Below are 27619 nucleotides of genomic sequence, written 5' to 3'. Positions count from 1 at the left end.
GAGACCATTTAAACAAGAGAATTAACTGTTAACACACAAACAGTACCCTTTTTAACTTTTTTTATAATTAAACAAAACAGGATTTGAAAAACAAATAGTTTCATGAATAAGGCCCATTGAATCGTCTTGAGCGGAAATGGTTTGGTGCAAGTCGCACCCAGTTTACTAGGACATGTGTACCGCATGAGTACCCCTCCTGCATCTCTTTACTTACTAGGACCTGTGTACCGCATGAGTAACCCTCCTGCATGTCTTTACTTACTAGGACCTGTGTACTGCATGAGTAACCCTCCTGCATCTCTTTACTTACTAGGACCTGTGTACTGCATGAGTAACCCTCCTGCATCTCTTTACTTACTAGGACCTGTGTACTGCATGAGTACCCCTCCTGCATCTCTTTACTTACTAGGACCTGTGTACTGCATGAGTACCCCTCCTGCATCTCTTTACTTACTAGGACCTGTGTACTGCATGAGTACCCCTCCTGCATCTCTTTACTTACTAGGACCTGTGTACTGCATGAGTACCCCTCCTGCATCTCTTTACTTACTAGGACCTGTGTACTGCATGAGTACCCCTCCTGCATCTCTTTACTTACTAGGACTTATATACTGCATGAGTACCCCTCCTGCATCTCTTTACTTACTAGGACCTGTATATTGCATGAGTACCCCTCCTGCATCTCTTTACTTACTAGGACCTGTGTACTGCATGAGTAACCCTCCTGCATCTCTTTACTTACTAGGACCTGTATACTGCATGAGTACCTCTCCTGCATCTCTTTACTTACTAGGACCTGTATACTGCATGAGTACCCCTCCTGCATCTCTTTACTTACTAGGACCTGTGTACTGCATGAGTACCCCTCCTGCATCTCTTTACTTACTAGGACCTGTGTACTGCATGAGTACCCCTCCTGCATCTCTTTTACTTACTAGTTTCTACTGTATGTAAAATGGACCTTGGTTTAGATTTGGTGCACAGTTTATGATGGAAGAACTTTTATACTGAGCACCAGGAAGTTAAGTTTGACTTGAACCACACAACTTCAGCTCTGGAACATTTAAAAAAGGTTTTTGGAGCCAATTGCCAAGTTCCTCAGTAACACCTTGAATTAAAGCTGTAACTAAACCCAAGGCCGAACACCCTTCTCACCTGGTTATTGTACCTTTTAAATAACTAGAACTTGGATTAGCCCCTGTTAGATGACCTGTTGAAGAATCTGACTTTTGTGCATATTTGTTACGGCTCTGTTGCAATGGTCAGTTTCTTCTGAGATGTCTTTGTGAATGGTTAACCAGTTGGATTTACACTCTGCCCCAGCGATTACTAGAGAACCATTGCTTATACTATAAATTTACACCAAACAAAAATTCAATTCATGATGTTAGCTAAGTATCACTTTTTAAGTGTAAGACTCAAATCTAATCTAAGGTTATTCTAATAAAAAATAGCCAAAATCTAGTAGGTGATTTTAAAAATCACACAAAAGTAACTGAGATGAAGAAAATGTGCAGTTGACAGTTGAAAGTAACTTTGTCTTAAACCTCCAGTGACCCCTTCAAATACAAATCCTACATCTTGCCATTTGGAATGCATTTCCCCGCTTTAAGTGTCAAAATCTTCAAATGTAGCTGCCTCATTTGCATCAGCTAATCTGCACTTCAAAGTGAGGGTTTAAATTGTGAACTGGTTTGACGTTATCTGCATGTCTGTGTCACTGGTGCCATTAACACAGAGCATCGTGCCTTCAGGCGAATCTGAAAGCCTGTGTGAGATGATTTGATGTGCGATGTGTTTCATGGCAGGGGTTTGACACTATCTAACAAGCATTATTGTTCTCATTAACAGTGTCATATACAAATGTTTCAAATACATTTTAATGTGTTTCTTAAACATAACATTCTTACAAGTCCCACGGCGTTGCTGCCCGTTTTGTTTTCCAGACGTCAATTTCTCCTTGGCCCAGGAGAAAAACCTATAGTGTAGGTAAAAAAAAAAAAAAAAAAAAGATCTATTTAAACCAGGGGTACAATTAATTATTTTAGGGTACAGTTGGACACCAGCCCACCAGGACCAGTATTGGAGACCCTTGATTTAAACGGATAGAGGAACAGACAGGGGACGTTAATGTAAAAAGAAAGAATAATTTGAATGTGGTTTAGACTGAAAAACAACATTTTGTTAAATGTATATTTACTCTGCATCGCATTCTTGCTTAAATCTGAAAGTATATGCTGCTTGTATGGATATCAAATGGAAATCTCATTCCTAATTCATAAAATATAATTGTTCTCCCCTGTGAAATGGGTTCCTCTGTGAAAAGATATTTCTGTGACTCGTACAGGACAGAGCACAGCAAGTTTTAGTGGCCCTAACCCAGTTCCCATTTTCAGTCAACGGCCGTAAAAACATTCTTATTGTTTTGTAAAGCTAATTTATGAAAGCTTTTATATAAATTTATTAATTATGAACCCTTTTTTTGTGTGTTTTGCCTAAGATGCATTATGATTTTTCTGTAAAACATTAGCATTATACTTTTTATAATTAAAACACTAAATCAAAGGTCATAATACATTCTTAATACATTACTCGCTGTAAATCATACATTTGCCAGTTACAAGATACTGTAATGTTATCTACAACAAGGGTATTTTATAAATACAGGAGTTTTCTACAGTAAAGTCCTGTTTTATTTCTGCATGCTTTTTTTTATAATATGTATTTGTTCAAACCCTAAGTAATGTTATGACCCTGTATTGCAGACGAGACTTTTAAAACACCTTATATTGCTTATTGTTCATTCAACAGCTGGTTGTAAATGCTAGATGTAAGGCAGCAGACAAGAGCGAGAAAGATCTTGCCAACAAAATTCTGACAGAAATGAATGAGGACCAGGTATTCCCAGCGACTCCTCACCTCTGCTAGCGAATGCAGCACAGTCCAATAACCATTCCAGTACTGAAAACAAGCCCGTCTGTAAGCCTTGCTCTCTTAAAACAAGAGTTAATTACAAACAGGGCGAGAGATCAGTGTATTGATATGTTAGCTTCTGCTCCTCAATTTAAACAATGCCAAGGTCAGTGTAGTAATGTTTACCAGCCCGGGGGGGCGGGGGGGGGGATGGGTTCGACAACAAGATCCTTGGGTTGAATTTCAGTTTTGTGTATGTGCAATGTACAGGTAGCACTGTATATGTACTGTAACACAAGCATGGTATTTATATGTGCCGTAGCTAGCATTCACACACTTTTCCATTGCTTTCACCCATGCAGGTCTGCCTAAGTTGTTTCTTACTCGTTTTGTAACGTTATTCGTGTGTTTCTGCCTTTTGCAAAATAAGCAGATTGCACCTGGAATACAAAGATTATTATTTTTTTTATTAGCTGTGGCTAATGTATCTCGTAAAACCATGCAAACCAACTAATATTAAACATCAAGGTCGTTGAAAGCAATGATATCCTTTAATATGATCTTCTCCGACCTTCTTTTACATGTTGAGTACATATTTTTATGTCTAAAAAGCATGTCATTGTTAGTGTCTACTTGAGGACTTTGTCCCTCTGGTGTAGAATGCTGACCTGGCTATAAGAGCTTGCATGTAAACTTATACCATGCTCTTTCTCCATTCTGTGTGGTAGCAGCCCTATTTGCTCTTGGAACCTAATTCTTGGAACCTAATTCAACTGAAACTAGAAATGGGCGGTGTGCTGTACTGGAATGGTTATCCTGGTTGCTGTTCCATTGTTGTCGGGTTATGTTTCTCTTTTTCATCTAAGCTGTGGTGCTGGGCCATGGGTTTATTATTAGCATTTTATGTTTGTTATTTAAATTTGTTTGTGTGTCAGAAACTCTTTTCAATGCCACTGGCTTCAGTGCAGGGGAAGGTGCTGGTTGGTGCCCGCAGTTGTTTGTTTTTTTTTTTTGGTTTTTTTTTTTTCTTTTTATATGTTATTACTATTGTTTTATTTTATTTAATGCTTGTCAATCTCGTCTTTCCTGTCGGCAAAGAACAGCTTGAACCAGGACCACAAATCAACAGAAAGAGCATTTGATGAAGCTGTGCAGTGCAGGGATGGAAATAAGACTCCTATTGCACAGCAGTTTCACCCATTCCAGATTTGAATACTCGCTTGATCAGCTACAGTGTATAAGTAACAAGCTCAGTTGTGTCTTTTTATACTCCTAGTAAAACCAGGAGTGGATCAAACTGTTATGCAATGGGAGTCTTATTTCCATCCCTGCTCTGTGCAAATACTTGTTGTTTGATTGCAAAAGCCTTTGTTACTGGACTAGCTTTGCAGCCAGGAAATGCAACCCTGTACAGACTGGCCAGTAATACTTAACCAGTCAGTTCAATAATGTATGTTTTAAAGGTGAAAAAAGAGCAGACTTGTAGAATTTAAATTTAGTAATTTTAAAGAATCCTTTACCTGAAAATAAATACATAAATGCTGCACCTGAAATATTTTGGAATTTGTCAAACTTCTTAAATACAAATCAATTACAGCATATCATTTTGAGAAAAAAGCCTGCTCTCTTTTGGCTAAACATAAGAATTTATTTATTTTTCTTGTATGCATTTTGTAGCAACCAGGGAAGCTTAGGAAATATCATTTTAAGTTCATTCATTTCCTTTTCCATCCATGTGGTTTTAATGCTCTGCTGCAGGTGTTTCAGGGTCGGCTGGATTGCCTGGCTGTATCCACAATAAAAGCTCTCACGACAGTGATGCTCAAATCCCCTGCTGCTAAGGTAAACTACACCACTAAAGATACAGGTGTTTATTTTTGATATAGAAATAGGACATTTCTACCTTCATGTGATTGCATAGAGGTTCTGGTTTCCTGTTGCTTAGATCTTTCAATATCCTGACCCACTATGAAGAGGTTTCTACTTTATAGTGTGTTTGAAGGTAAATACAGTAACTGGGGGTGTAAGTAGTCTGCTTAGCTGATTTTCTGGATAAGTAACAAAGATACTTATCTGAGCTTTAAAAGCACAGCAAATGTTATGAACCTTTGTAGCCTATGAAGGACCTGCACATCAAAAATAGATGTTTTATTGGGACCAGGCAATGGTCCAGTTAATTGATAATATGGCTATTAGGCTTCCAGGTAATCATCTCTGCACCTGTAATATTTTGAGCCTAAAAACAAAAACTGCTTTTTAAGTGTAATGCAATAACAGTAACATCCATGTGTCAAAGCAGTCTACTTTAACTAACTCTCCTGTATTGCTCCTGTATTGTGCTCTTTCTTCTGAAGGAGGTGTTCAAAGAGAGGATTGGCTACACACATTTGTATGAAGTTTTGAAATCCCTGGGGCAGCCATCAAGAGAGCTGCTGAAAGAACTTCTGAACATGGTAAATCTTTTTTTTCTTTCATAAAACCTGTTGGCATTTATGGAAACTTATTAACGTGCATTATTATAATACTGTATTTACCGTATGAGTCTTGAAGTTTCAAGCAGAATATTACTTAAGTCAAGTACAATAGTCATAAAAAATATATAAAAATGCCCAATATGTAGCAGCAATGCCTGTTGTGCCAGATATGAATGCTTAGTTTGTAGCCATACCCTTTAACACAGGTTGTGTCACTGAAGTGTAGATTTGTATTAAAGTGAGAAAGAGGACAATACGAACCTCCTTGCTAGCATTGCCTGTATGAATATAGGCTAGCCTAGTGCTATCAGAATAATACCTACACATTTTTTGTTCTTCCTACGATCTCCAAAGACAGACTGCAGTTTTAACATGACGGTTTCTTTTTTTCTTTTTTCTTTTAGCCTGTAAAGTGTTCATTTTAATTATTAATTATTAATTATCTTTAGACTTTTTCCGGTCAGGCACAGATCTCTCCCTCTGTTTTCACACAGGGTTTGGATAGGAAAACAAAATGATGTCCTTTAATCAAGTGTAGTTGCTTTTAAGAGTATTATGTAACTGTTTGAATGACATTCTTCTCCCATTAAGATCGTAAGATTAGACTAAATGTAATGTTGGCTGCTTATCAACAGCTGCTAAACTCAATGTAATAATCCAGCTGGGGTTTCCCTCTTGGGTTATTTATTGACCCACTTATGAATATTACTACAGTACATAAAATACAGCAAAATGAAGCATCATTAAATAAACCCTATGGGTGGACATTTACTTTATGCTTAAAAAAATCTATGAATTGCTCCAAGAGCCTGCTATAGTATGTTTTTTTGTTTTTTGAAGGATTCATTTCCGCCCTTTTAAAACATGCTCTCCTCTCTGCTACAGGCTGTTGAAGGGGACCACACTTCAGTTGGGATCCTGGGGATCAGCAACGTCCAGCCCCTCATGCTGCTTATCCAGTGGCTCCCGGATCTCGACTCGCATGACCTTCAGATATTCATCTCCGACTGGCTGAAAAGAATCTGCAGCCTCAACCGCCAGAGCCGCAACACTTGTGTCAACGCCTCCATGGTGATCCGCATCTTGGAGTCCTTGAACTTTCATACCTGCCTTCACCGGACTTGTGCGGAGAACCTGATTAGTTTGTTAGGCTCTCTCGGCAGCCAATCACTGAGCACAGGGGAGCTTCTACAGCTAATTAGGCTTTTGAGGACCGAGGACCCCAAACAGGCCCACCCTTACGTGGTACTGGTAATGAGGGCTATCCTTGGGATGGCCCGCAAACAGGGGCTAGATAATGCACTGCAGTACTTTGACCTGTCCCCTAGCATGGCAGGGATCTCTGTGCCCACAATCCAACGCTGGCCAGGATATGCCTTCAGTTTCTATGCCTGGCTGTGCTTGGATCAGGACCAACAGGGGAGTGGGCTCTTCAGTAAAGGAGGGAAGAGAAAGCAACTCTATAGGTAGGAACTGCTTTTTTATCTTTATACTGGGCAAGTGTCAGTCTATCATTTTGGATGTGGTCACTGTGAAAGTAGAAGAAAGAAATGCTATACTCCTAAAAGCAAGAACAGCAAGACTGCATATTAAAAAACTTTGCTTTATTGGTTTGCATTTGTTTTGTCTTGTTTTTTCCCAGCTTTTTCACAGCTAGTGGGACTGGTTTTGAAGCCTTTATCACTTCCTCTGGAGTTCTGGTAGTAGCCGTGTGCACCAAGAAAGAGTATGTGACCGTCATGCTTCCTGATCACTGTTTCTGTGACTCCCTTTGGGTAAGCCCTTTGCTCTAGAGTAAAACCTGAACAGGAAGCCCTGGTCTCTTTTCAAATTAAATCTATTCATTGATTAATTGCTGAGCTGTATTGCTGGCTCCTGCTGTGGAATTCTTCTGTGCCTCATACAGTCAACGAGAAGCTCGTCAGATTTGTGTACGAATCTGAATGAGCTTTTCGATAGTAATCCAGTGCTGTCAAGCATCGTTTATATCACTCTTTTACACTTTAAGGCATAGGGCCATCATGGCCAACCAGGCACTGATTCGACATGGCCAGTCTGCAAGGTGTTTCAGTTGTCCAGGAGGGACATGGCCATATCTGAGTGATTACCAGCTCTTATTCCTTCAGGGAAATTGAGAGTTAAAAGAAAGATTGTTATTTATGACACTAATAGTAATTTCTGCTGGCTCATTCAGATCTGCTGTCATGTCTAATTTTATTTATGTAATGGGAACCTACACAGGTTTTACAAACTCAGTATTTTTTTGTGTGTGTCTTAACAGCACAGTATAGCAGTTGTTCATATGCCTGGGAAGAGGCCCTTTGGACAGAGTTTGGTGTATATATACATCAATGGACAGCAGAAGCTGTCGGCCCCGCTAAAATTTCCTGCTATGAATGAGGTAAGATCTTTTCCACTTACTATGTTTACGTGCATAAGGAATTGATGATTATTGATTGTTTTGAAACCGAAAACAAATGCAGAGTTTACATACCAACTTAAATGGGGTTGGCAGGAATCTATGCTTTTTAAACCAATGCACTTGAATCCAGTTAAACCCCCCAACCCGATTCCAGCTCCAAACTGGTGTACATTTCTTACAGTAGATAACTTGAGAAGCGATTCCTCCAACAAGCAGCTTGATTCCGATTTAGATTGTGCATATGTACATTTTTCAGGTGGTCTTTCCATACAAGGAGGCATGATGAACGCATTTTCTTTTATTTCCTTTATCCAGCCCTTTACCTCATGCTGTATCGGCTCTGCTGGCCACAGGACGACCACTCCTCCCCCTTCGCAGATCCCAGACCCCCCTTTCTCACTTCCCACGACCCCGGGCCGGTCATCACTGGGGGCGATCCTGTCCTCCCCCAGCTGGGGCGGGCTCCTCCCGGGGAAACCCGAGTCTGTGACCAAGCTGATCTCTGCAGGGACCCAGGACAGCGAGTGGGGCTCCCCCACCTCTCTGGAGGGGCAGCTGGGCAGTGTGTTGGTCTTCCACGAGGCTCTGCAACCAGCACAAGTCAAGGCTCTGTATCTGGCAGGTACTGTACAGTAAAGAGACTGCTGTTTATTCTTTGTGGTTTGTCACTATACAGTACATGCTGAGGAATGAGCAGTTTCCTGCTTTGTTAATCAATACAGTACTACTAATCAAGTTATTCCAATTAGAATCTGGAGGTATAAGGAGGAAGTGGAGGAAATTGTTACATTTGTCATTCATAATGTCGGTGGTATATATAGTAGTATGAAGTCATCTGTCCACCTGTCGGTATGTCACTTGAATTTCCACATGCCGACCTAGGTCATGGTGATCTTTTCCATGTCACTCATGGTTCTAATTTTAAATTGACGACTGCAAAGTGAGATGAATGTCACTGATATGCTTGTTTGGTTTATTTATTTATGTAATGATGTTGTGTTTTTTTTTTGTTTTTGTAGGACCAAATTGCATTTCTCTTTTTAAAGCTCAAGAGTCAGAGTTGGCAGAAATGCCATCTAAACTTCTCCTTTACTACACGCCGAAGGTGAGTCATAAGCAGCAGCAAAAAGGGATACAAATCATTAGAAATGGTTACCTGTAAGGCTGCAGCTTGATTCGGTCCTGTGTTTATTCTTGCAGTACGCAACTCCCCAAGTTCTTGAGCTCATCAGCATTTATAGATGTGAGATTTTTAGGTGGGGGAAACATGATAAACCCTGGTTAATTGAAAACCTTTAATGCCAATGAAACAAACAGCTTTCACATGACAGATGTGCAACGGTCAATCATGTGACACTTTTTACAATGCTAAAACAAAAGGTTGAAGTCAAATACATAAAAGTAAAGCATAGAAATAAAATGATTCCAAAAAGTTAGCTTGATTTTATTTATTTAAAAAAAAAAACTTTCTATTTTTTGAAAAATGTTGTAAATGAGATAAATATACAGTACAATGTCGCATATCCGACCCCCTGTGGACTGTGAAAGGCGGATATGTGAAAGTCGGATTTGCAAACATCTATAGAAAAAGCATTTACACATCCATAAATATGTTAGTGAACAAAAACAACAAAACAAACTGCTTTAAACACTCGGGAGCCCATGGTTCTGCTTTCTTAAAATCTCTGTCACGGTACTTTCCGCTCTTTCTTGATATTGCCAACAGCCGATAAGAAGGTCGGTTTAAATATTGCTTTGGCTATTTTAAACAAACAGCCGGTAAGCATTGCGTTTATGAAGCTTGCTTTGTTTAATTCAAATGCATTTAAAAGCTACAACAACATGCTGCCAATATCTGCAAGCGTGCGCTCCATCATATAAACACATGGCACAAAAAAAAAGGTTTCTCGACTAGTGTATTGAAAAGTCACTGCTACACGCAGCTGACTGACACACGCACACAGCCTGCCTCTCTTAAAGGGGAATGCACCAAAAGGCTGATTGCTATAACGCTTTCTGTTTCCATCGGGGAAACTGCATTTACTGTCAATGCCATTACTCTCGTAGCCTAATTTTAATATTATTTATTTATTTAGTGAGGCGGTTAATTGATCAGGGTGGTTATGTGACGGTCGGATATGCGACGTTCCACTGTATATAGATAGATAGATAGATAGATATGAGTCTGTGCAAAGTAAAATGATGCATTGCATTTACTTTTCTACAGGCCTGCAAAAGCCCTATTTGCCTTGATCTGTCTCCAAATCTTCTCCATGGAAGACTGACTGGGAATAAAGTAGTTAACTGGGACATAAAGGTAATGCACACTTTGATGTAGAACCCCTTTTTTCATATAATGTGCCTAATTTACACATGGTTTTTGTTGTATACTGACAAAATTGAGCCAATTAAAAATGAAGCGGACATGAAATTGTGTATCATCTTCATTTTACGCTGTACAATGTACTGTACAGGGATGGGTCTGACTATTTGTAATTTCTTCCTGACATTTTCTGAGGCTGTACTGACCTGTAAGAAGAAATTTCGTTACCTCAGTTTCCTCATCTCACCTGAAGATTCGACCTTTGCATATTCAGCTAACCCTATTTAAAGCATACTTACAGAAAGAAAAACTGCTAAGAATCACACTGGTTCATTTTAACAGTGCAGTTTTAGAACCTGAGTCTGAATTCTCTCCCTTTTCAAAGGGCTGATTTAACAATGCTAATCGCCACTACAGGACATGATCAACTGCATTGGTGGTTTAAACATCCTCTTCCTCTTGCTGGAACAATTAAGCCTCCTGACTGGGGCTGAGAGGAGTGAAGGAGACGCTGCAGCAGCTGAGAACATAACTCCTGAACTGCTCACCCCATCCGACGGGGACTGGGTGGTCCTGCCATCCTCCAGGGCATCAGGTAAGAAAGATTTGAATAGATATTATATACTGCTCAGGATCTTTCAGCCAATCAGAGTGCACGTTTCACCTTCTGTATTCCACGTCACCCTCTTCATAACATTAACGGCACCACTTTCAGTTTTTACCATGCTGATGTCACCTGCTTTCAAAAATCATACCAGAGGCACCTCTCAAAATTCCATTCAACTGCAAGGCCCACTTAACAGTAGTCTCTTCATCAACCTTTTCCTTCAATTAAATTGACAATTGACTAAATAAATCTTGGTAATGATTAGAAAACAAATCGATGCCCATTCACTTCTACTGGTACCAATATTACCCACATACATGGACATTCACAGTCCTATAACCCTGTAAAATATCATGCCGATTTACTTAGATACAAATGCATCTATTTTTTGTTTACTCTATTTTCAGAGGCTAGATTGGAAAATAATTTAGTAGCTACCTTTCTCCTGATGATAAAGCACTTCATTCAAAGACACCCAATCAACCAGGAGACTCTTATTCACTCCCATGGAGTTGCTACCTTAGGGGCCCTGTTGCAAAAGGTAAGGAGGTGTTGACATTTGCCATGGAGCCTTGCCTTGAGTCACTGAGATAATTAGATGGTTTATGTATTTATTCTGTTGTCTCTCTTGTGCTTGCTTTTAATTGGGTAAGGGGAGTTGATGGCACAGCACATTATGCATATTGATCTGTGTCAGTGAACTGTTCCTGAATTTAATGATGCTAATATTCAGGGTTAGATCAACCCAGTGGGGGGTAATTCCCTCTAAAAACATCTTGGCCTGGTTGAGAGGAGGGTTTAAAAATGTTTTTCCTATAAATGCTGAGAATTTGCCATGGATCCCTTAAATGTTAATTCCTTGAGATGCCCCCCCTGAGTTCATATTATATGCAAAAAGTCTGTTTTAATCTCCTGTGGAACAACTGTAGCTTTTTTCTAATGTTCAAAAACAATGTGCTCTCAATTTAAATGATAAAGATGGCTTTCCTTTGTTGCTGTCCCCCCAGCTGCCAAGCAGTATGGTGGACGTGAATATGTTGGTGGCTGTCCAGCTGCTGATCGAGCAGGTGAACCAGGAGAAGAACACAGTGCTGCTCCAGCAGATGTACCAGTACCTGCTTCTAGACTTCCGTATCTGGAACCAGGGAGATTTTCCCTTCAGAATCGGTGAGAGGGCTGGAGGGAGGGAGAGAAACCCTCATTATTATTTATTATTACCCCCCGTTATTATATATGCTGTACATTAGAATATTAAACATATATTGAGAACCCATTCTCAATTTTGTAATGACATACTTTACCAAATTATTGGGAGAATCCAAATGTCCATTCGCCTGTCTATATACAGTGCCTTGCAAAAGTATTCAGACCCCTGACCAATTCTCTCATATTACTGAATTACAAATGGTACATTGAAATTTCGTTCTGTTTGATATTTTATTTTAAAACACTGAAACTCAAAATCAATCATTGTAAGGTGACATTGATTTTATGTTGGGAAATATTTTTAAGAAAAATAAAAAACTGAAATATCTTGCTTGCATAAGTATTCAACCCCTGTGCTGTGGAAGCTCCCAGTTTACACCGATGAAAGAAATTGCCCTAACAAGGACACAATTACCTTACCATTGGCCTCCACCTGTGAACCATTAAAGTTGCTGTCACATTTTCTGGATAAAAACCCCACTGTTGAAGGATCATTGGTCAGGCTGTGAATCTGAAGGAAAATGAAGACCAAAGAGCATTCTACAGAAGTTAGAGATAAAGTAATACAAATGCATAGATTCGGGAAAGGGTACAAAATAATATCCAAGTGTTTGGATATCCCAGTGAGCACAGTTGGATCAATAATCAGGAAGTGGAAGCTGCATCACACCACCCAGACACTGCCAAGAAAAGGCCGTCCCTCAAAACTCAGCGCTCAAACAAGAAGGAGACTTGTGAGAGAAGCCACAGAGAAACTGAAGCTTGGGAGGAAATTCACCTTTCAGCAAGACAATGATCCCAAGCACAAGGCCAAAGCAACATTGGAGTGGCTCAAGAACAAAAAGGTGACTGTCCTACAGTGGCCCAGTCAAAGTCCTGATCTCAATCCCATTGAGAATCTTTGGCACTATTTGAAAATTGCGGTCCACAAGCATCGTCCAACCAACCTGAACAACCTGGAGCAAATCTGCCAAGAAGAATGGGCCATGGGCTCCCGAGTGGCGCATCCAGTAAAAGCACTCGCTAGAGTGCAGGATGCGCTCTATAGCCTGGACGTCTCGAGTTCGAGTCCAGGCTATTCCACAGCCGACCGTGGACGGGAGCTTCCAGGGGGCGGCGCTCAATTGGCCGAGCGTCGCCCAGGGGGAGGGAGGGTTAGGTCGGCCAGGGTGTCCTCGGCTCACCGCGCACCAGCGACCCCTGTAGTCTGGCCGGGCGCCTGCGGGCTTGCCTGTAAGCTGCCCAGAGCTGCGTTGTCCTCTGACGCTGTAGCTCTGAGGCGGCTGCACGGTGAGTTCGCAGTGTGTAAAGAAGCGGGCGGCTGACGGCACACGCTTCGGAGGACAGCATGTGTTCATCTTCGCCCCTCCCGAGTCAGCGCAGGGGTGGTAGCGGTGAGCTGAGCATAATAAAATAATTGGGCATTTCAAATTGGGGAGAAAATAATAAAAACTAATTGGCAACGACTAAATTTATAAAAAAAAAAAAAAAAAAAAAGAATGGGCCAAAATCACTCCGACACTGTGTGCAAAGCTGGTACATACTTACCCCAAAAGACTTAAAGCTGTTATTGCAGCAAAAGGTGGCTCTACCAAATATTAATGTGTGGGGGTTGAATACTTATGCAAGCAATATATTTCATTTTTTTAAAAATATTTCCCAACAATGTCACCTTACAATAATTGATTTTGAGTTTCAGTGATTTCAAATAAAATATCAAACAGAACGAAATTTCAATGTACCATTTGTAATTCAGTAATATGAGAGAATTGGTCAGGGGTCTGAATACTTTTGCAAGGCACTGTGTGTATATAGATATAGATATAGATATAGATATATATATATATATATATATATATATATATATATATATATATATAATATATATACATACAGACGTGCTCAAATTTGTTGGTACCCCTCCACAAAAAATGAAGAATGCACAATTTTCTCTGAAATAACTTGAAACTGACAAAAGTAATTGGCATCCACCATTGTTTATTCCATATTTAATAGAAATCAGACTTTACTTTTGATTTTTTATTCAACATAATATTGTAAATAATAAAACAAATGAAAATGGCATGGACAAAAATGATGGGACCGCTAACCTAATATTTTGTTGCACAACCTTTAGAGGCAATCACTGCAATCAAACGTTTTCTGTAGCTCTCCAATGAGACTTCTGCACCTGTTAACAGGTAGTTTAGCCCACTCTTCCTAAGCAAACTGCTCCAGCTGTCTCAGGTTTGATGGCTTGTCAATATGCATTTTAGAAAATTCCAGACTGGCTTTTTTATGTTTTTCTTTCAAAAGTGGAGTCCTCCTGGGTCTTCTTCCATGGAGCCCACTTTCGCTCAAAAAGCGACGGATGGTGCGATCAGAAACTGACGTACCTTCACCTTGGAGTTCAACTTGTTTCTCTTTGGCAGTTGTCCTTGGTTCTTTTTCTACCATTCGCACTATCCTTCTGTTCAATCTGGGGTCGATTTTCCTCTTGCGCCCGCGCCCAAGGAGGCTGGCTACAGTTCCATGGACCTTAAACTTCTTAATAATATTTGCAACTGTTGTCACAGGAACATCAAGCTGCTTGGAGATGGTCTTGTAGCCTTTACCTTTACCATGCTTGTCTATTATTTTCTTTCTGATCTCCTCAGACAACTCTCTCCTTTGCTTTCTCTGGTCCATGTTCAGTGTGGTGCACACAATGATACCAAACAGCACAGTGACTACTTTTCTCCATTTAAATAGGCTGAATGACTGATTACAAGATTGGAGACATGTGTGATACTAATTAAAGAAACTAATTAGTTTGAAATATCACTATAATCCAATTATTTATTATCTTTTCTAAGGGGTACCAACAAATGTGTCCAGGCCATTTTAGAATATCTTTGTAGAATAAGCAATAATTCATCTCTTTTCACAGCTTCTTTGCTTTATTCTATGACATACCAAAGGCATGCAAGTATACATGATAAAATAGCTTTTAATTTCATTACTTTTCAGGAGGAATGAAGCATTATTTCAGTGAGCTGTAAGGGTACCAACAAATTTGAGCACGTCTGTATATATATATATATATAGAGAGATATTTTATATGTACACAGACTGACTGTAGATCATGGTGATGTTCTTTTTCATGATACTGATGGCTTGGAATTTGTGTTGCATGGAGGCGGGGGGATGTGCTGTACGTTGTTGTTTTTTTGAAATCTGCAGTACCTTAGATACAGTACAAGCAGATGCAAAGTGTTTTTTTTTTAAACTAATTTATTTTTAATTACTTGCTTAATTTGTCTTGTATTTGTTTATTTCTTGATTATCAGGCCACATTCAGTACTTGTCGACAATAATCAAAGACAGCCGGAAGCTGTTCAGGAGGAAGTATGGAGTTCAGTTTGTATTGGATGCTATTCGTCTCTACTACGGGTATGTGTTTTCTCTTATTTACATGCTGTGTATGGTTTAGTTTTGTTAAAGGTTAACCAAGAGCCTAAATTGTGTTTAATATTCTTACTTCCTTGGCTGTGCAACAGAACTGCTAAATATCCACTGCTTTTTTTAAGGAAATAATAATTCATATTCAGAAGCAATAGTAATTGATTATTATAAAAAGACGCCATGGTTTAGGATGGCTTTAAGATAGGCATCACTTGTAACAATTATGTAAAGATTTCTGTGAGATTCCGGAAGGTCTGTTTGTTAATATAATGTAAAAATGATCTACAGACATGTTCTCACCATGAGTTACACAGCTCTTTACATTTACATGACACCTGCCCTGGCACCATTTTCTTTGCATGTGGTTTATTTGTCATCCACAGATGGAGGATGCACCTCCTCAGAATGCTATATTAATATCTTGCTTGGCACCTAGCATGCTACTAAAAATACAGCAAGTTGCCTAAATCTTTTTGCAAGACAAACAGAATTGAGAAAATGCTACAAATGGTGGCTAAAACACACAGTTTTATGCATATAGTTTTACGGCTATGACAACATGTATTATTTTCCACAGAACCCACAGTAAAGAGAATGACTTGTGTCTGGATGATGTGAAGACGATTCGCGCTTCGCTCTGTGGACTGATCAAATACTTCATCAGCAAAGGGGTGGTGCAAGAGGAGGTGCAGTGTATCCTGGGATACGTTGCGGCAATAGGAAACGAAGAACAGGTGGGGTTCCAAAGAGTGTACCAGCTACGGCTAAAACACATTATTATTGTTAATACTACTTCTGGATCCGTGTAACCGGTTATTTAAAGGATTATAATCCCCCGCTCAATTGTGATGACACATTTCCTAATGCTAACAAGAGAATCGGAATCTGTTTTACATTGGAATATGGTTGTTTACTTTTAGAATGATAACTCTAATTTCCATTTACAGTGATGGTGGGGGATGTCGGTTTTTAATAAAGATCAGCTGATACAGATGTGACCAGTCCTATTACACAGCATGATCCAAATTTGCAAAAACAAAATGCTAGTGAAACACTCCCCTTGCAGATAGAGGGGGCACATTTAAAACAAAAGCTTGCTTGTTTAGATTGCTCTATAGAAACGCATATACAAATTTACCATAATAAAGGTCTAGCAAACTGTAATAAAGCATAGTGAAAACATGGTTAAGCATTGTAAACCCAGAGAGGTATGGTAAAGCATATGGCAAATGCATACAATAACATAGGAAAAGTGCAAATGTACTCTGATGAACTTGTTTATATGGAGTTCATAATTGTCCATTGCGCAGTGCTTTCATTTGTGTTTGATCGTACTGACCCCGGTGTTTGTGTTTTTGTCAGCTCTGCGGGATCCTGGAGGTGTTGCTGAATCTGCTCAACACCAGTACATCCCGAGACCAGCTCTTCCTGTTGCTCTTTGAGCCTGGCAATGCAGAAATCCTCTACACACTGCTACTCAACCACAAATACACTGACAAAGTCAGAGACCTGGTCTTCAAGGTGAGCAGAGCAGGAACTACTGATGGTGCACAGGAGATCCGTGTGGATGCCTGCTGTACAGTGTAATAACTAGGTTTTACTACATTATGCAGTACCCACATCACAGGGATGGAAATACGACTCCTGCATAGCAGTTTGATGCATTCCAGATTATCTCAAAAGTTAAACTAAATATTGCATTCAAAATGTTACCTCGAAACCAACCGGTGGGGGGGTGGGAGACACTTCTGCCATAAATTGTGTTTTTTGTGCAGACCCATATAGATGCACTGTTTGAAATCTCCCGATCTCAAATTAGATTAATGCCACTATAAAAACATTATTTAATAGTAATATTAACAAACACAGCTAGGGCTCGAATAATGAAGTTACCATTGCTGAAACCCCTATAGGTTTTGATAGGTGCATTTGCTGCCTACTTTTTGGAATACCACAGAAACAGTGCTCTTTCACTTTCGGCCAGACTGTTAATGAAGGTGTCTGTTTTTTCTGGTTTTAATGGTGCTTGCTAATGACAGACAGACACGTATCCATTATTATTTTATTTTCTCCTCATCACAGATCTTTGAGAGAATGCTTAAGTGTGATAAAGTGTACGAGAAGAGCAAACAGCGCATCAAGCTGAGGGAGGTCGGGTACTCCGGACTGATCCTACTGTTCAATGAAATTCCCATAACTTTCTCGCTCATTAAAAACCTCCTAAACCAGGTTCTTAACTCAGGTGAGCAAACAGCTATTTACAATTCACTTTTCCACAATGCGTAAGAGACTCACAATCTATATTTGCATGTATAGGGAATCTATCCCTTTGTAATTGATTGTTTTGAATTCATAAACGTTTTGAATCTTTGCACTTGAATCCCATTTAAAAGCCCAACCCGATTCTAGCTTAAAAGTGGTTACATGCAGACTATAGAGAATTTGGGAATCGATTCCTGAAATAGGTAGCTTGTTGCTTAATTTCATTGACTCCTGAAATATCTGCTTTATCAGATGTCAACCTGGAAGTACAGAAGAGCAGGGCAGGTGGAGCTCTGACAGAACAGTTTGGGCTTTAATGTTGTTTAGTATGCTCTTAGATTATTTTCTAATGTGCTTCTGTGTGATGTTATATCTCTGTTCTGTTCTTTAGATCCTGTGGTTAATTACAAGGATCTCATGGCTTTGGTGCACTTGACTCACAAAGCAGGCTTGCATATTAGGCTGGTCGTTTGTAAAAAGGTGAGTCCAGAGCAATCTTAAAAAGGTCACATCCATATGCAGTAGTTTTTAAGCCGTATACATTTAGAGCAGTTTTTAAAGTTTAATTTTGATCTTCACGCCTTTTTTTGAAAAGCTTTCCACTTCTGGAGTTTGTTTAATGCTTTCAAATAGCACTTTCAAATACTGAACTCAGATTAGAATTCCATACAGTTCTCTAGCTGGAATGCAAGATCACACAAGTAACCCCTCATTTACCTTGGTCCAGTAGATGAGATCTTGGAAGACACAATGGAATCTTGTAGACGACATTACAGAGGCATCCCTCCATGGTAGTCCGCCCCTATGAGAGCTCCCTATGAGCTATTCATTCTACACTTCACTGTGACATTGCAAATCTAGGTGTATTCTGATTTTAGTTAAGTTATAATTAAAGAATACATATGCACGGTACGTTCAGAAATGTATTTTTAGTGTTCCATATTAAACCTGTTTAGTTGGAAAAAAATCAAAAAACGTTGAGTATCCTCAATTGAGAGAAAAAGTCCTCAATCTCTTTTGAACCTATAGCAGACGGGCAATTAAAGGGTGCGATTTTCATCGGCAGTGATTTGAATTAACCTTGCTTTCTCTTCTATTAAAGCTTTACCAGCTATTGCAGTCGCAGCAGGACGCGGCTCAGCAGATTTCCCGACAGGCCGGTTGGCAGGAGACTCTCGTCAAGCTGTACCTAAGAGAAAACGCTGAAACACAGGACAGTAGCATCAGCAAGGCAGACTCTGCAAGCACCAGCAGTCTGGATCACGTCAAAAACAGGGGGAGTGCTTCTGAGTCCCATGATTCAGGGAAAGGAAATATTCAAGACAAACTAGACAATGACAAGGACGTTCTTGACAGCCTCGCAATGGCAGATAGGTCAGTGGATTCCCACAGCATAGTAGACAATCGATCATTGGACGGTTTGAATCAATCTTTAAATGATGGAGAGACCGTAGCCATAGAAACCCCTAGTGAGGCCCTTGCCAAGTCCTGGACCACCAAAGCAGACGGCTTGAGTTTGGATCTGTCCAGGATCACTTATGAGCTGGGGGACAGTGGGAGTCCAACTCCAGGAAGTCTGACCAGCACCCCCTCCCCCTCTGAGACTTCCAGGTCTTTTCTCAACATCCAGTCTGATAGGGAGTCGTCATCTTTTATGGAGGACAGCTTCTGCTTCAATGATGACTTCTCTATATGTGAAAACTTTGGAGGTGCTGAGGTAAGTTAACAAAGTGGTTGATTGCTAACAAGAAAATGGTCTGCAGTGTATAAAACCTTGTTTTGTAATCTGAAAGTTGCCCTATAATTTTACACGGCTGTTTAGTTCCCCTTTGTGTTTATACAAAAGGCCCCACTCTTAAGAGATGAAGTAGAAAGTACTCGTTACTGTGCTCAAATCAGTGACGCTGACCCACATGCAAGGTTTTCTAGTAAACTCTCTTGTTATGGGCCCGAACCCCTTTCTTAGAAGAGTGAGGAGGAGCTGACGAGGATGCTGAGTGAGATCCTGCTGTGTGTGATGTGGCACGGTGTGGACGGCTCCGATGATGCTGCCTGGCTGGAGAGGGGGCAGGTCTTCTCAGCCCTGACCAAGTTGGGAACAGCCAACGAGCTGCTTCAACCTGCAGACGAGATCAAATTAAAGTGAGTCCTGGGGAACATTTCAACCCATCCACACGCTGGACAAGGTTTACAGCAAGGGACATGTTGCAAAATGATAGAGATAGAGAGAGATTTATGCCCTGGTCTCTTATTGCAGTCAGTTTTGTTGTTGGAAACATTTCTTGAATATAAATCTTTAGTCGATCAAAAAAGACCTTTAAAATACTTTTTCATGAAATTGTTCTAGATTGTTGTTGGCTTCTTTTAACAATAGCCTTGAATGTCATTAATACCAAACTGATTAAAATGCGTCTCTAGATGGTTTTATTAATCCTTTTTTTTCTTTCCCAGTCTTCTTGAGAAGATGATAGAATGGGCAGTCACTGATAACCGAGAGGCTACAGTCGCTACCTTGCCAGTCCACACAGAGAACGCTGTGTTCCTCTTGCATACTCTACAGGACTTCTTACAGGCAGAGGGCCTGGTCAACCCAGCTCTGTGGACTGAGAAGGTAAAGATCAATTTTGTGTAGGCTTGGAGACGTTATCAGCGGATAATACAAATCTGTGGATTTTCACTGACATCATATACATGGTTTCTATTGTACACCAATGGTTTGTGTTTGAATCTCAGTTCTCACCCAGCTTGTTCCTTGAAACTGTTGCACAGAATGCTGCTTGTTGAGATCTGCATACCGACATGTTATATAACCGAGAAAGAAAAATGTTACCACATACTTCAAAGTGCTTTCCTTTAGCCCTTTTATTTTACAAAAAACATGCCAGTCCCTTCGTCTGGAATTTTTTTGTATTATAATTGTTAAGATTGCTTTTAATAGGAAATCCTTCATCCTGATTTACTCATTGCATCCTGTTCTGTTTGCTTCAGCTTGCTCACTATCTGTGTTCAGTTTCTGGGTCATTGTGTGTACAGTGTATTGATTGACTTATTTCAGATGTCAGTGCTACAGTGATCCCAGCTGTAGATGCAGTTTATTTTAGGGGCACTTCTTAGTTTAGTTTATTAAATGTAATGTTTTTTGTTAATGGCTAGTTACCAGAATATATAAAAGTCCTTAAGCAAACATCAGGTTCTTATTTTGGGATTACCAACTCCAAGTGAATCATCACATTGAAATGGGGTTAAGTTTGTTTAAAGGCCGTTTTTAAAAAATCTTTAGCAAACGGATCAGTTTTATTAATTTATAAGTAAGTTGAAATATATTAACTAAACACAAAAAGAACAGCATTTGTTAATGCGTTAGTAAGCTAGTTGTTGAACAGAAAAAATAGCGACCCTCTCATGTTTCTAACAACCTATTTCACAGTCAGTTGGCAACCCTTTGATACACCACATGGTTAACGAGGCCTCACGTGTTGCCTATTGTAGTTCCGGTTGACGTGCCCACAGCCGCCTTGATTGCAGTGTTTGTCTTGTGGTTGTGTGCAGGTGCTGGAGGAGGCAGTGACGCTGATGGACAGTCTCATGGTGTGGTATTCGTCTGGCACACAGTGGATGCAGCTCTCCCAGGTCGGAGTGAGACTGCTGCTGGGGTTCATGGCACAGGACAACATCCAGGTAGAGTCTGAGATTTGGAATCGGGGGGGGGGGAAACTGATTACCAGGACCCACAGGTCAAGTGCAGTCTGCATATTGCTTTAAACCAGGTTAAGCGTCCTGGTGGAGTACAGATAATTAGGAGGTTTGATATTTAGGGGGAAGAGGGTGTTACTTTATTAAAAATGTAAGCTCTTCTCCTAAAAAAATTGAAAATATATCCACACACACACATAGCTAAGTAATCCTGTGAAAAAGGGTTCTGTGTCTTCATACACAGTTAAAATATGAGAAATTTGACATTTTATTTTTTCCATTTAACATACTTAACAATTAGGCGAATGTACTTTATTTGTTTATTTTTAAAAAAAGGATCCTGATGGTTGGTCGAGAACATATCCTGATTTGTAATGGCTATGAGACAATACTGACAGGATCTGTCAGTTCAAGCCCTTGAAAGGTTTCAACAGTCTGTTCTAAATTAATACAATATGGCACATCTTCTACAGCTTCGGAAATAAGATCAGAAAATATTCCCTTAATATTATTATTATTATTATTATTTATTTCTTAGCAGACGCCCTTATCCAAGGCGACTTACAATTGTTAAGATATCACATTATTTTTTTTACATACAATAACATTTATTTATTTACACATTATTTTTACATACAATTACCCATTTATACAGTTTGGTTTTTACTGGAGCAATCTAGGTAAAGTACCTTGCTCAAGGGTACAGCAGCAGTGTCACCCACCAGGGACTGAACCCACGACCCTCGGGTCAAGAGTCCAGAGCCCTAACCACTAATCCACACTGCTGCTGTGACAACTGGCACATGTGACCTTAAAGAACTACTTGTTTCACCAGTCAATGAACTGATTTATCATACAAACAGCTGGTTTCACATAGAGGGTGCATTCAGCAGGCTGAAGACTGAAGTAAAACTTTAAGTTTTCTCTGTAGAGTGAAGCCTTTCATTAATAATTTAATAGTTCATCATATGCTTCCTATAGATTAAAAGTGTCATAATCGATTGACAACTCACATTAATTAAACTAGCAGCATGTGCAAAACTTGATATATAACAGACGTGAATACTTTTTAATATTTTTTTTTATAAACAGAAGACTACGAATTTTACATCATTGAACTGCCATAATTGGACCCATTGGCTAATTAGTAAATACGTTGAATGGTAGCTACAGATGAACACAATTACTGTAAAAACTGAGAGTTACAACGACTTGGGGAATGAAAGGTGTTCATAAATCGGTCTTGTTTGTAACTTTTTATATTCAGTAATTAACTGCATATGTCCATGTACTTACTCATTTTAAAGTAAGGAATATTAAAAGCAAAACTAAATAAAACAGTACCAGTATTAAGAAGGAATTGCATAGGTTTCACTATATACGTGGATGGGATATAGTTTATTATAGCCTTTCGAAGATGCAACATACAGAATAGTGTTAACCCATCTGAAACATTTATCTGAAACTCAAGCAAGCTAAATGCACTTTTAAAAGCAGGAAACATACTGTTATACACAGCCATTAAAAGCAATGTAAACGCAGTGGGTTATGATGTTTCCCAGGTGTGCGCCATGGCCACAGCCAAACTGAACACCATCCTGCAGACGAAGACCATCGACAGCCAGGATGAGGCATGCTACCTGCTGGGCAAGCTGGAGGGCATCCTGAGCAAATCCATCCGGGAGAAGACCGAGACCTACTCCTTCCTCATCCCCCTCATCCGCAGCCTGCTCTCCAAGATCCACCAGCTGCTCTACATGCAGCTGCACCTGCCCTCCCTGCCCAATACCAACGGCAGCCCCTCCTTCTTCGAGGACTTCCAGGAGTACTGCAGCTCCGACGAGTGGCGGGTCTACCTGGACAAATATGTGAGTGCGCCAGGGAGTTTAGGAATCTCAAACGCTCCTTGTGATGGTCCTGATTTTGAAAGCTGAATCCATGGTGTCTATTTTAATGATGTAAGTAGTGGTGTACCAAAAACAAACACCTTGGGATATCTGCCTGAGCAGTAGGGGTTGCTGAAGCACAATGAGGTGAACTAACTCCTGATTGAGTGAATCACAGGGATAGCGATAACTGCATTGCAGTTTCATCCATTCCAGGTTTTACGATGAGCTTGATTAGCTCTAGTGTATAGGTAACAAGCTCATTGTATGTTATTAAACTCATAGTAAAACCAGGATTGGTTAAACTGCTAGCAATGGGAGTCTTATTTTCATCCCAGGAATCACCCTGAACTCACTCCATAGAACTCTAATAATTACTTTGGTTCTTTTCCCCCAAATCTTTAAAATTGACCCCCTTGTCTCTCTCAAATACACTTCCTTGATGTCTATTTACTCCACTCTTTCAAAGATTAGCTTTCTGTGCTACAGTATCGACTCTGAGAAAACCAGGCTGGCATTTTAAAATATTGTTTTAAATGTCTTTGCAGATCATCCCTTACATGAAGCAGTACGAGATTGAGATATTCAGCAGGGGCCACGAGTCCATGGCCATCTACTGGAAGAACTGCTACGAGGCATTCATGGTGACCTTGCACAAGCGGGAGAGAGAAAGAGGAGAGAGCAAACTCAAATTCCAGGTAAATTCAGCACACATCAATTTTTGTTGTTTATTATGTATATATATGAAACTTGAGACCACAAGCCACGTGTCGGACATATGACAAGTGTTCTCTAAGGTTCGATGTAGTGGCATCTACAACACACATGCAACGCATTGTTTTTGTTCTGCAGGAGTTCTTTGTGGAGCCGTTCACACGCAGGTGTCGCCAGGAGAACCTGCGCTACAACAACATGCTGAAGCAGATCAACAGCCAGCACATTGCCACCCTGAGGCAGTGGAAGGCAGCGCGCCGGGGGCTGGTCAGTGAGAGAGGCCCCTGGGCTGACAGGTACGAGACCCTTCTCGTGGTCAATAGATGTAAAGCTGATCAGACAGAGATGTACCGTCTGGCATGTACAGGACCCCAAGGTGGATGGGATAGTGTACCTCAATTGGGTCGCAGGATACTGTGTGGCACAGTGGACCTGCCCTTGTCTAGTACACTGGCATGCAAATCACGGCAAAAAAACAGACAGTGATTCACAGTGTAAATTATTTGCAATATTCTCTGAGTGGACATTGAGCTACATCACAGAACCTAGTTAGTCTGTGCCAAACAATTTGCAGCCATTGGGGCATCGAACAGAGGCAAACACATGAGGCATAAGAGATATTCTAAATTGTAAACTGGAAATACCGACAGCATTTGGGATCCAGAATTTATTTTGTAAATTCTGGATCCCATTACGATGGTGACCAAACAGAAGAAAAAAAGTGTATCTTTATATTTGTCAAAAGAAGAGTTGATTGTAGAACTTAAAAATGAAATTTATCCAAGTCTGCTATTTTCAGTTTACTCATATTAGAATGGTAATGATCACTCATATTCGTGCTTTTTGTTCTTATTCAGGAAGCAGAGTTCAATGCACTGGAAGCTCTCTAGCGCTGAAAACTACTCCCGCATGAGGTTGAAACTGACCCAGAACTACAACTTTGACCCCCACACCGAGGCCAGCGCTTTGAGAGACAATCTTGGTAAGGAGGGACCGCCTGAGCCCACATTGCCCATGTGTGGAATTCTGTAGGCCGGTTCGTTCCTTGTATTGGAATTGTAGTGTCAAAAGCAGTTCTGTAATGTTACAGCTATATATTTTCATGTGCTTGCACAGGCATGCAGGAGAGCAAGCCTACAAATGAGTCTCTGCTCCTGGAGGCAGTGAAGCAGGTGAAGGTGAGCGACGTGGAGGATGACATGCTGGAGCTGCCAGAGGAGGACCCCACTGCTAGCAACAGCCTGTGAGTACAAAGAGGCACTGAAACACAGCTCCCTGTGCTGGTGAACAACAGCAGCAGCTTGTATAGTGATTTATTATAACAAGACATCTCAGTAATATTCAATTAATCAAGACCTACAGTGGAAGGTTATTTAAAAACAAAGGAAAATGAATGCCAATATGGATCATTTGTTAGGGGGGGGTCATGTACAGTTATTAATCTGACAAGAAAATATGAAACTTTTTTTTTTTTCAGAGATATCTTTTATCAAAGCCTTTTTACAGTAGTTCTTCTATATGTTATGTTTTTAATGTTTAAAGTTAAGAATGTTCTGCCTAGATAACTTAAAATGGATATTGTGGTTCAGCTACCTGGGTGTTTTATCTTCATGTCTCTCCAGCATCTTCTGGCTTTAATTTGTTTTCCGTTGTTAGGAATGAGATCGAGGAGCAGAGTCAGAAGGAAAAGCTGGTCATTTCAGAGGACTGTGATCTCGTTACCGTGATGGACATCATTAGCGGCCGTCTAGAAGTGACCACCCAGCACATCTATTTCTATGATGGCAGTGCGGATAAGGAGGAAGGTTAGTATCCGTTTTGTATACAAAGGGACAGATTTAAGGTCTTTTATATATTATTTTTTCTTGTCTTAAGGATTCAATTTCCATTGCTATAAAAAAACATGGTTAATGTTTTTGGCTAATGTGTTTCAACCAAAAGAACTGAAGTTTGTTCTCCTCTTTTTAGAACAATCCAATGTATTTTTTAATTTGATTCACACTTTATTTTAGGGGTGGGCTATGATTTTAAATGGCCACTATCTCAGATCCGAGAGATACATCTACGTCGGTACAACTTGAGACGTTCTGCTTTGGAAATATTCCTCATCGACCAGACAAATTACTTTCTCAACTTCAGAAAAGAGGTAAGGTCAAACTTTTTAGTGGCGAGGAGGTTTGGAGGAGGAGTGTGTTTATACATTGAGGATACTCCACGAACATTCTTTGAATACCATAGTTATTTACGGCAGTGGGAAGGAAGTGGGAGAGATCTGCTGTGATGTCACAGTGAGGTCTCCCTTCTACTGTCTGTGGACTGTCAGTTTGCCCTGTGAAAAAAAAGTTTGAGTAAAATGTATACCATATCGTTATCCTGATTTTAATATAAATAACAAAAGAAAAGTTAGATGGCTGTATCGCATCACTATCAGGGTCTGCTTGTTTATACTCGCAGTGACCTTCAGTGTCGACATGCGAACATTGTTCTGTTTACACAGCTTGGCAATGCGAGAGTAAGACCCTATAAATCCTGTGGGAACAGCAGTCACTATATGGAAGTTTTTCTTATCCATGAAGTCCTTCTATATCTTGGTCTGTAAAGTTATTCTCAAATAAATCAAAGTTTATGTTTGTCAATTTACTGCAGGCCCCTCCATGTTTTTATATTAATGCTGTAATGGAATTTTGTGCATTTAAAAACAAAACAAAAGAGAGAAATAAAGGCTCTCTCATGCAGGAAACAGAGCACTGTGATAGCTATTAATGACAGCATCAAAATGTTTGTTTTTCAATTTTAGGTGCGTAACAAAGTGTACAGCCAGATGCATTTGTTAACTGTCGGCTCCCCAAACCTTTATGGAACTCGCTCTCCTCAAGAACTGCTGAAAGCTTCAGGACTATCGCAGGTAAGAGTTTCAACTTTAACCATTTGAACCTATCTACCCAGTTTTAAAATGCCCAATTTAAATGCTGCCTCCCCGCTGCAACCCACTTACTAACCAGGAGGACTGAAGGCCCTGCTACTCTGGAGGCAAGGACTGGCCTGGGAAGTCTCCTGACCAGGATGGGTCCATGAAGAATGATTAAGGGATCTATCGCTGGATGTTTTTCTTCCCTAACTCTGTGGAAGCGCACCGGTCAATGAAATGCTCTGTGTGCCTCCAGTCAAGATCGGCAATTCGCTGCAAAAGCATCACCCCCACCCTGACCTCCAAAAAGTTATATTAACATATAAATATGATGCTTTTTGGATTCTGAATATTAAAAATGTGAATTTGCACATTAATACCAGTATCAAATTCACATGTATTTTTCTCCCTCTGCTTTAGAAATGGGTGAACAGAGAGATCTCAAACTTCGACTACCTCATTCAGCTAAACACCATAGCTGGAAGAACATACAATGATCTTGCCCAGTACCCTGTGGTATGTCTGTTTGTTTTTTTAACCCTATTAGCATGTTGTCTCTACCAAGTTTTGGCTTGATGTATTCTTCTTCTTTTTTGATAAACAGCAGTTGTGTATATTGTAAGCTGATCATGATCCTGTAATACAGTATTACTAGACTGTTGTAGGTTTTTGTAGCTGCTGGGTAGATCTCTCAAATCTTTGTAAATTTAATATGCACATACTGTAACTGGTGATCCACAATGACTATGGACCTTGCATGTATGTTG

General features: G+C 40.0%; 1 protein-coding gene across 4 annotated transcripts in view; it reads left to right on the top strand.

The window, feature by feature from the left end:
- The window catches only part of LOC117407176 (neurobeachin-like protein 1), a 75607-nt gene that overhangs the window by 33561 nt on the left and 14427 nt on the right, over positions 1 to 27619 (top strand). For 3 of the 4 annotated variants that reach the window (XM_059032120.1, XM_059032118.1, XM_059032119.1), the window contains 30 exons: positions 2812 to 2898; positions 4672 to 4755; positions 5268 to 5366; positions 6273 to 6853; positions 7030 to 7162; positions 7669 to 7788; positions 8125 to 8431; positions 8829 to 8914; positions 10037 to 10126; positions 10550 to 10727; positions 11147 to 11280; positions 11747 to 11906; positions 15275 to 15377; positions 15967 to 16123; positions 16752 to 16910; positions 17472 to 17631; positions 18043 to 18131; positions 18754 to 19368; positions 19618 to 19793; positions 20103 to 20262; positions 21201 to 21329; positions 22907 to 23212; positions 23779 to 23928; positions 24083 to 24240; positions 24802 to 24926; positions 25061 to 25187; positions 25601 to 25749; positions 25957 to 26090; positions 26742 to 26849; positions 27273 to 27368. In XM_059032120.1, the coding sequence (XP_058888103.1) occupies positions 2812 to 2898; positions 4672 to 4755; positions 5268 to 5366; positions 6273 to 6853; positions 7030 to 7162; positions 7669 to 7788; positions 8125 to 8431; positions 8829 to 8914; positions 10037 to 10126; positions 10550 to 10727; positions 11147 to 11280; positions 11747 to 11906; positions 15275 to 15377; positions 15967 to 16123; positions 16752 to 16910; positions 17472 to 17631; positions 18043 to 18131; positions 18754 to 19368; positions 19618 to 19793; positions 20103 to 20262; positions 21201 to 21329; positions 22907 to 23212; positions 23779 to 23928; positions 24083 to 24240; positions 24802 to 24926; positions 25061 to 25187; positions 25601 to 25749; positions 25957 to 26090; positions 26742 to 26849; positions 27273 to 27368 (5160 nt within the window). The remainder of the gene's footprint in view (positions 1 to 2811; positions 2899 to 4671; positions 4756 to 5267; positions 5367 to 6272; positions 6854 to 7029; positions 7163 to 7668; positions 7789 to 8124; positions 8432 to 8828; positions 8915 to 10036; positions 10127 to 10549; positions 10728 to 11146; positions 11281 to 11746; positions 11907 to 15274; positions 15378 to 15966; positions 16124 to 16751; positions 16911 to 17471; positions 17632 to 18042; positions 18132 to 18753; positions 19369 to 19617; positions 19794 to 20102; positions 20263 to 21200; positions 21330 to 22906; positions 23213 to 23778; positions 23929 to 24082; positions 24241 to 24801; positions 24927 to 25060; positions 25188 to 25600; positions 25750 to 25956; positions 26091 to 26741; positions 26850 to 27272; positions 27369 to 27619) is intronic. The other variant, XM_059032121.1, reaches the window with a different exon arrangement.

This window comes from Acipenser ruthenus, chromosome 10 (assembly GCF_902713425.1).
Source record: "Acipenser ruthenus chromosome 10, fAciRut3.2 maternal haplotype, whole genome shotgun sequence".
NCBI lineage: Eukaryota > Metazoa > Chordata > Actinopteri > Acipenseriformes > Acipenseridae > Acipenser > Acipenser ruthenus.
This window is presented reverse-complemented; position numbering and strand designations above follow the sequence as displayed.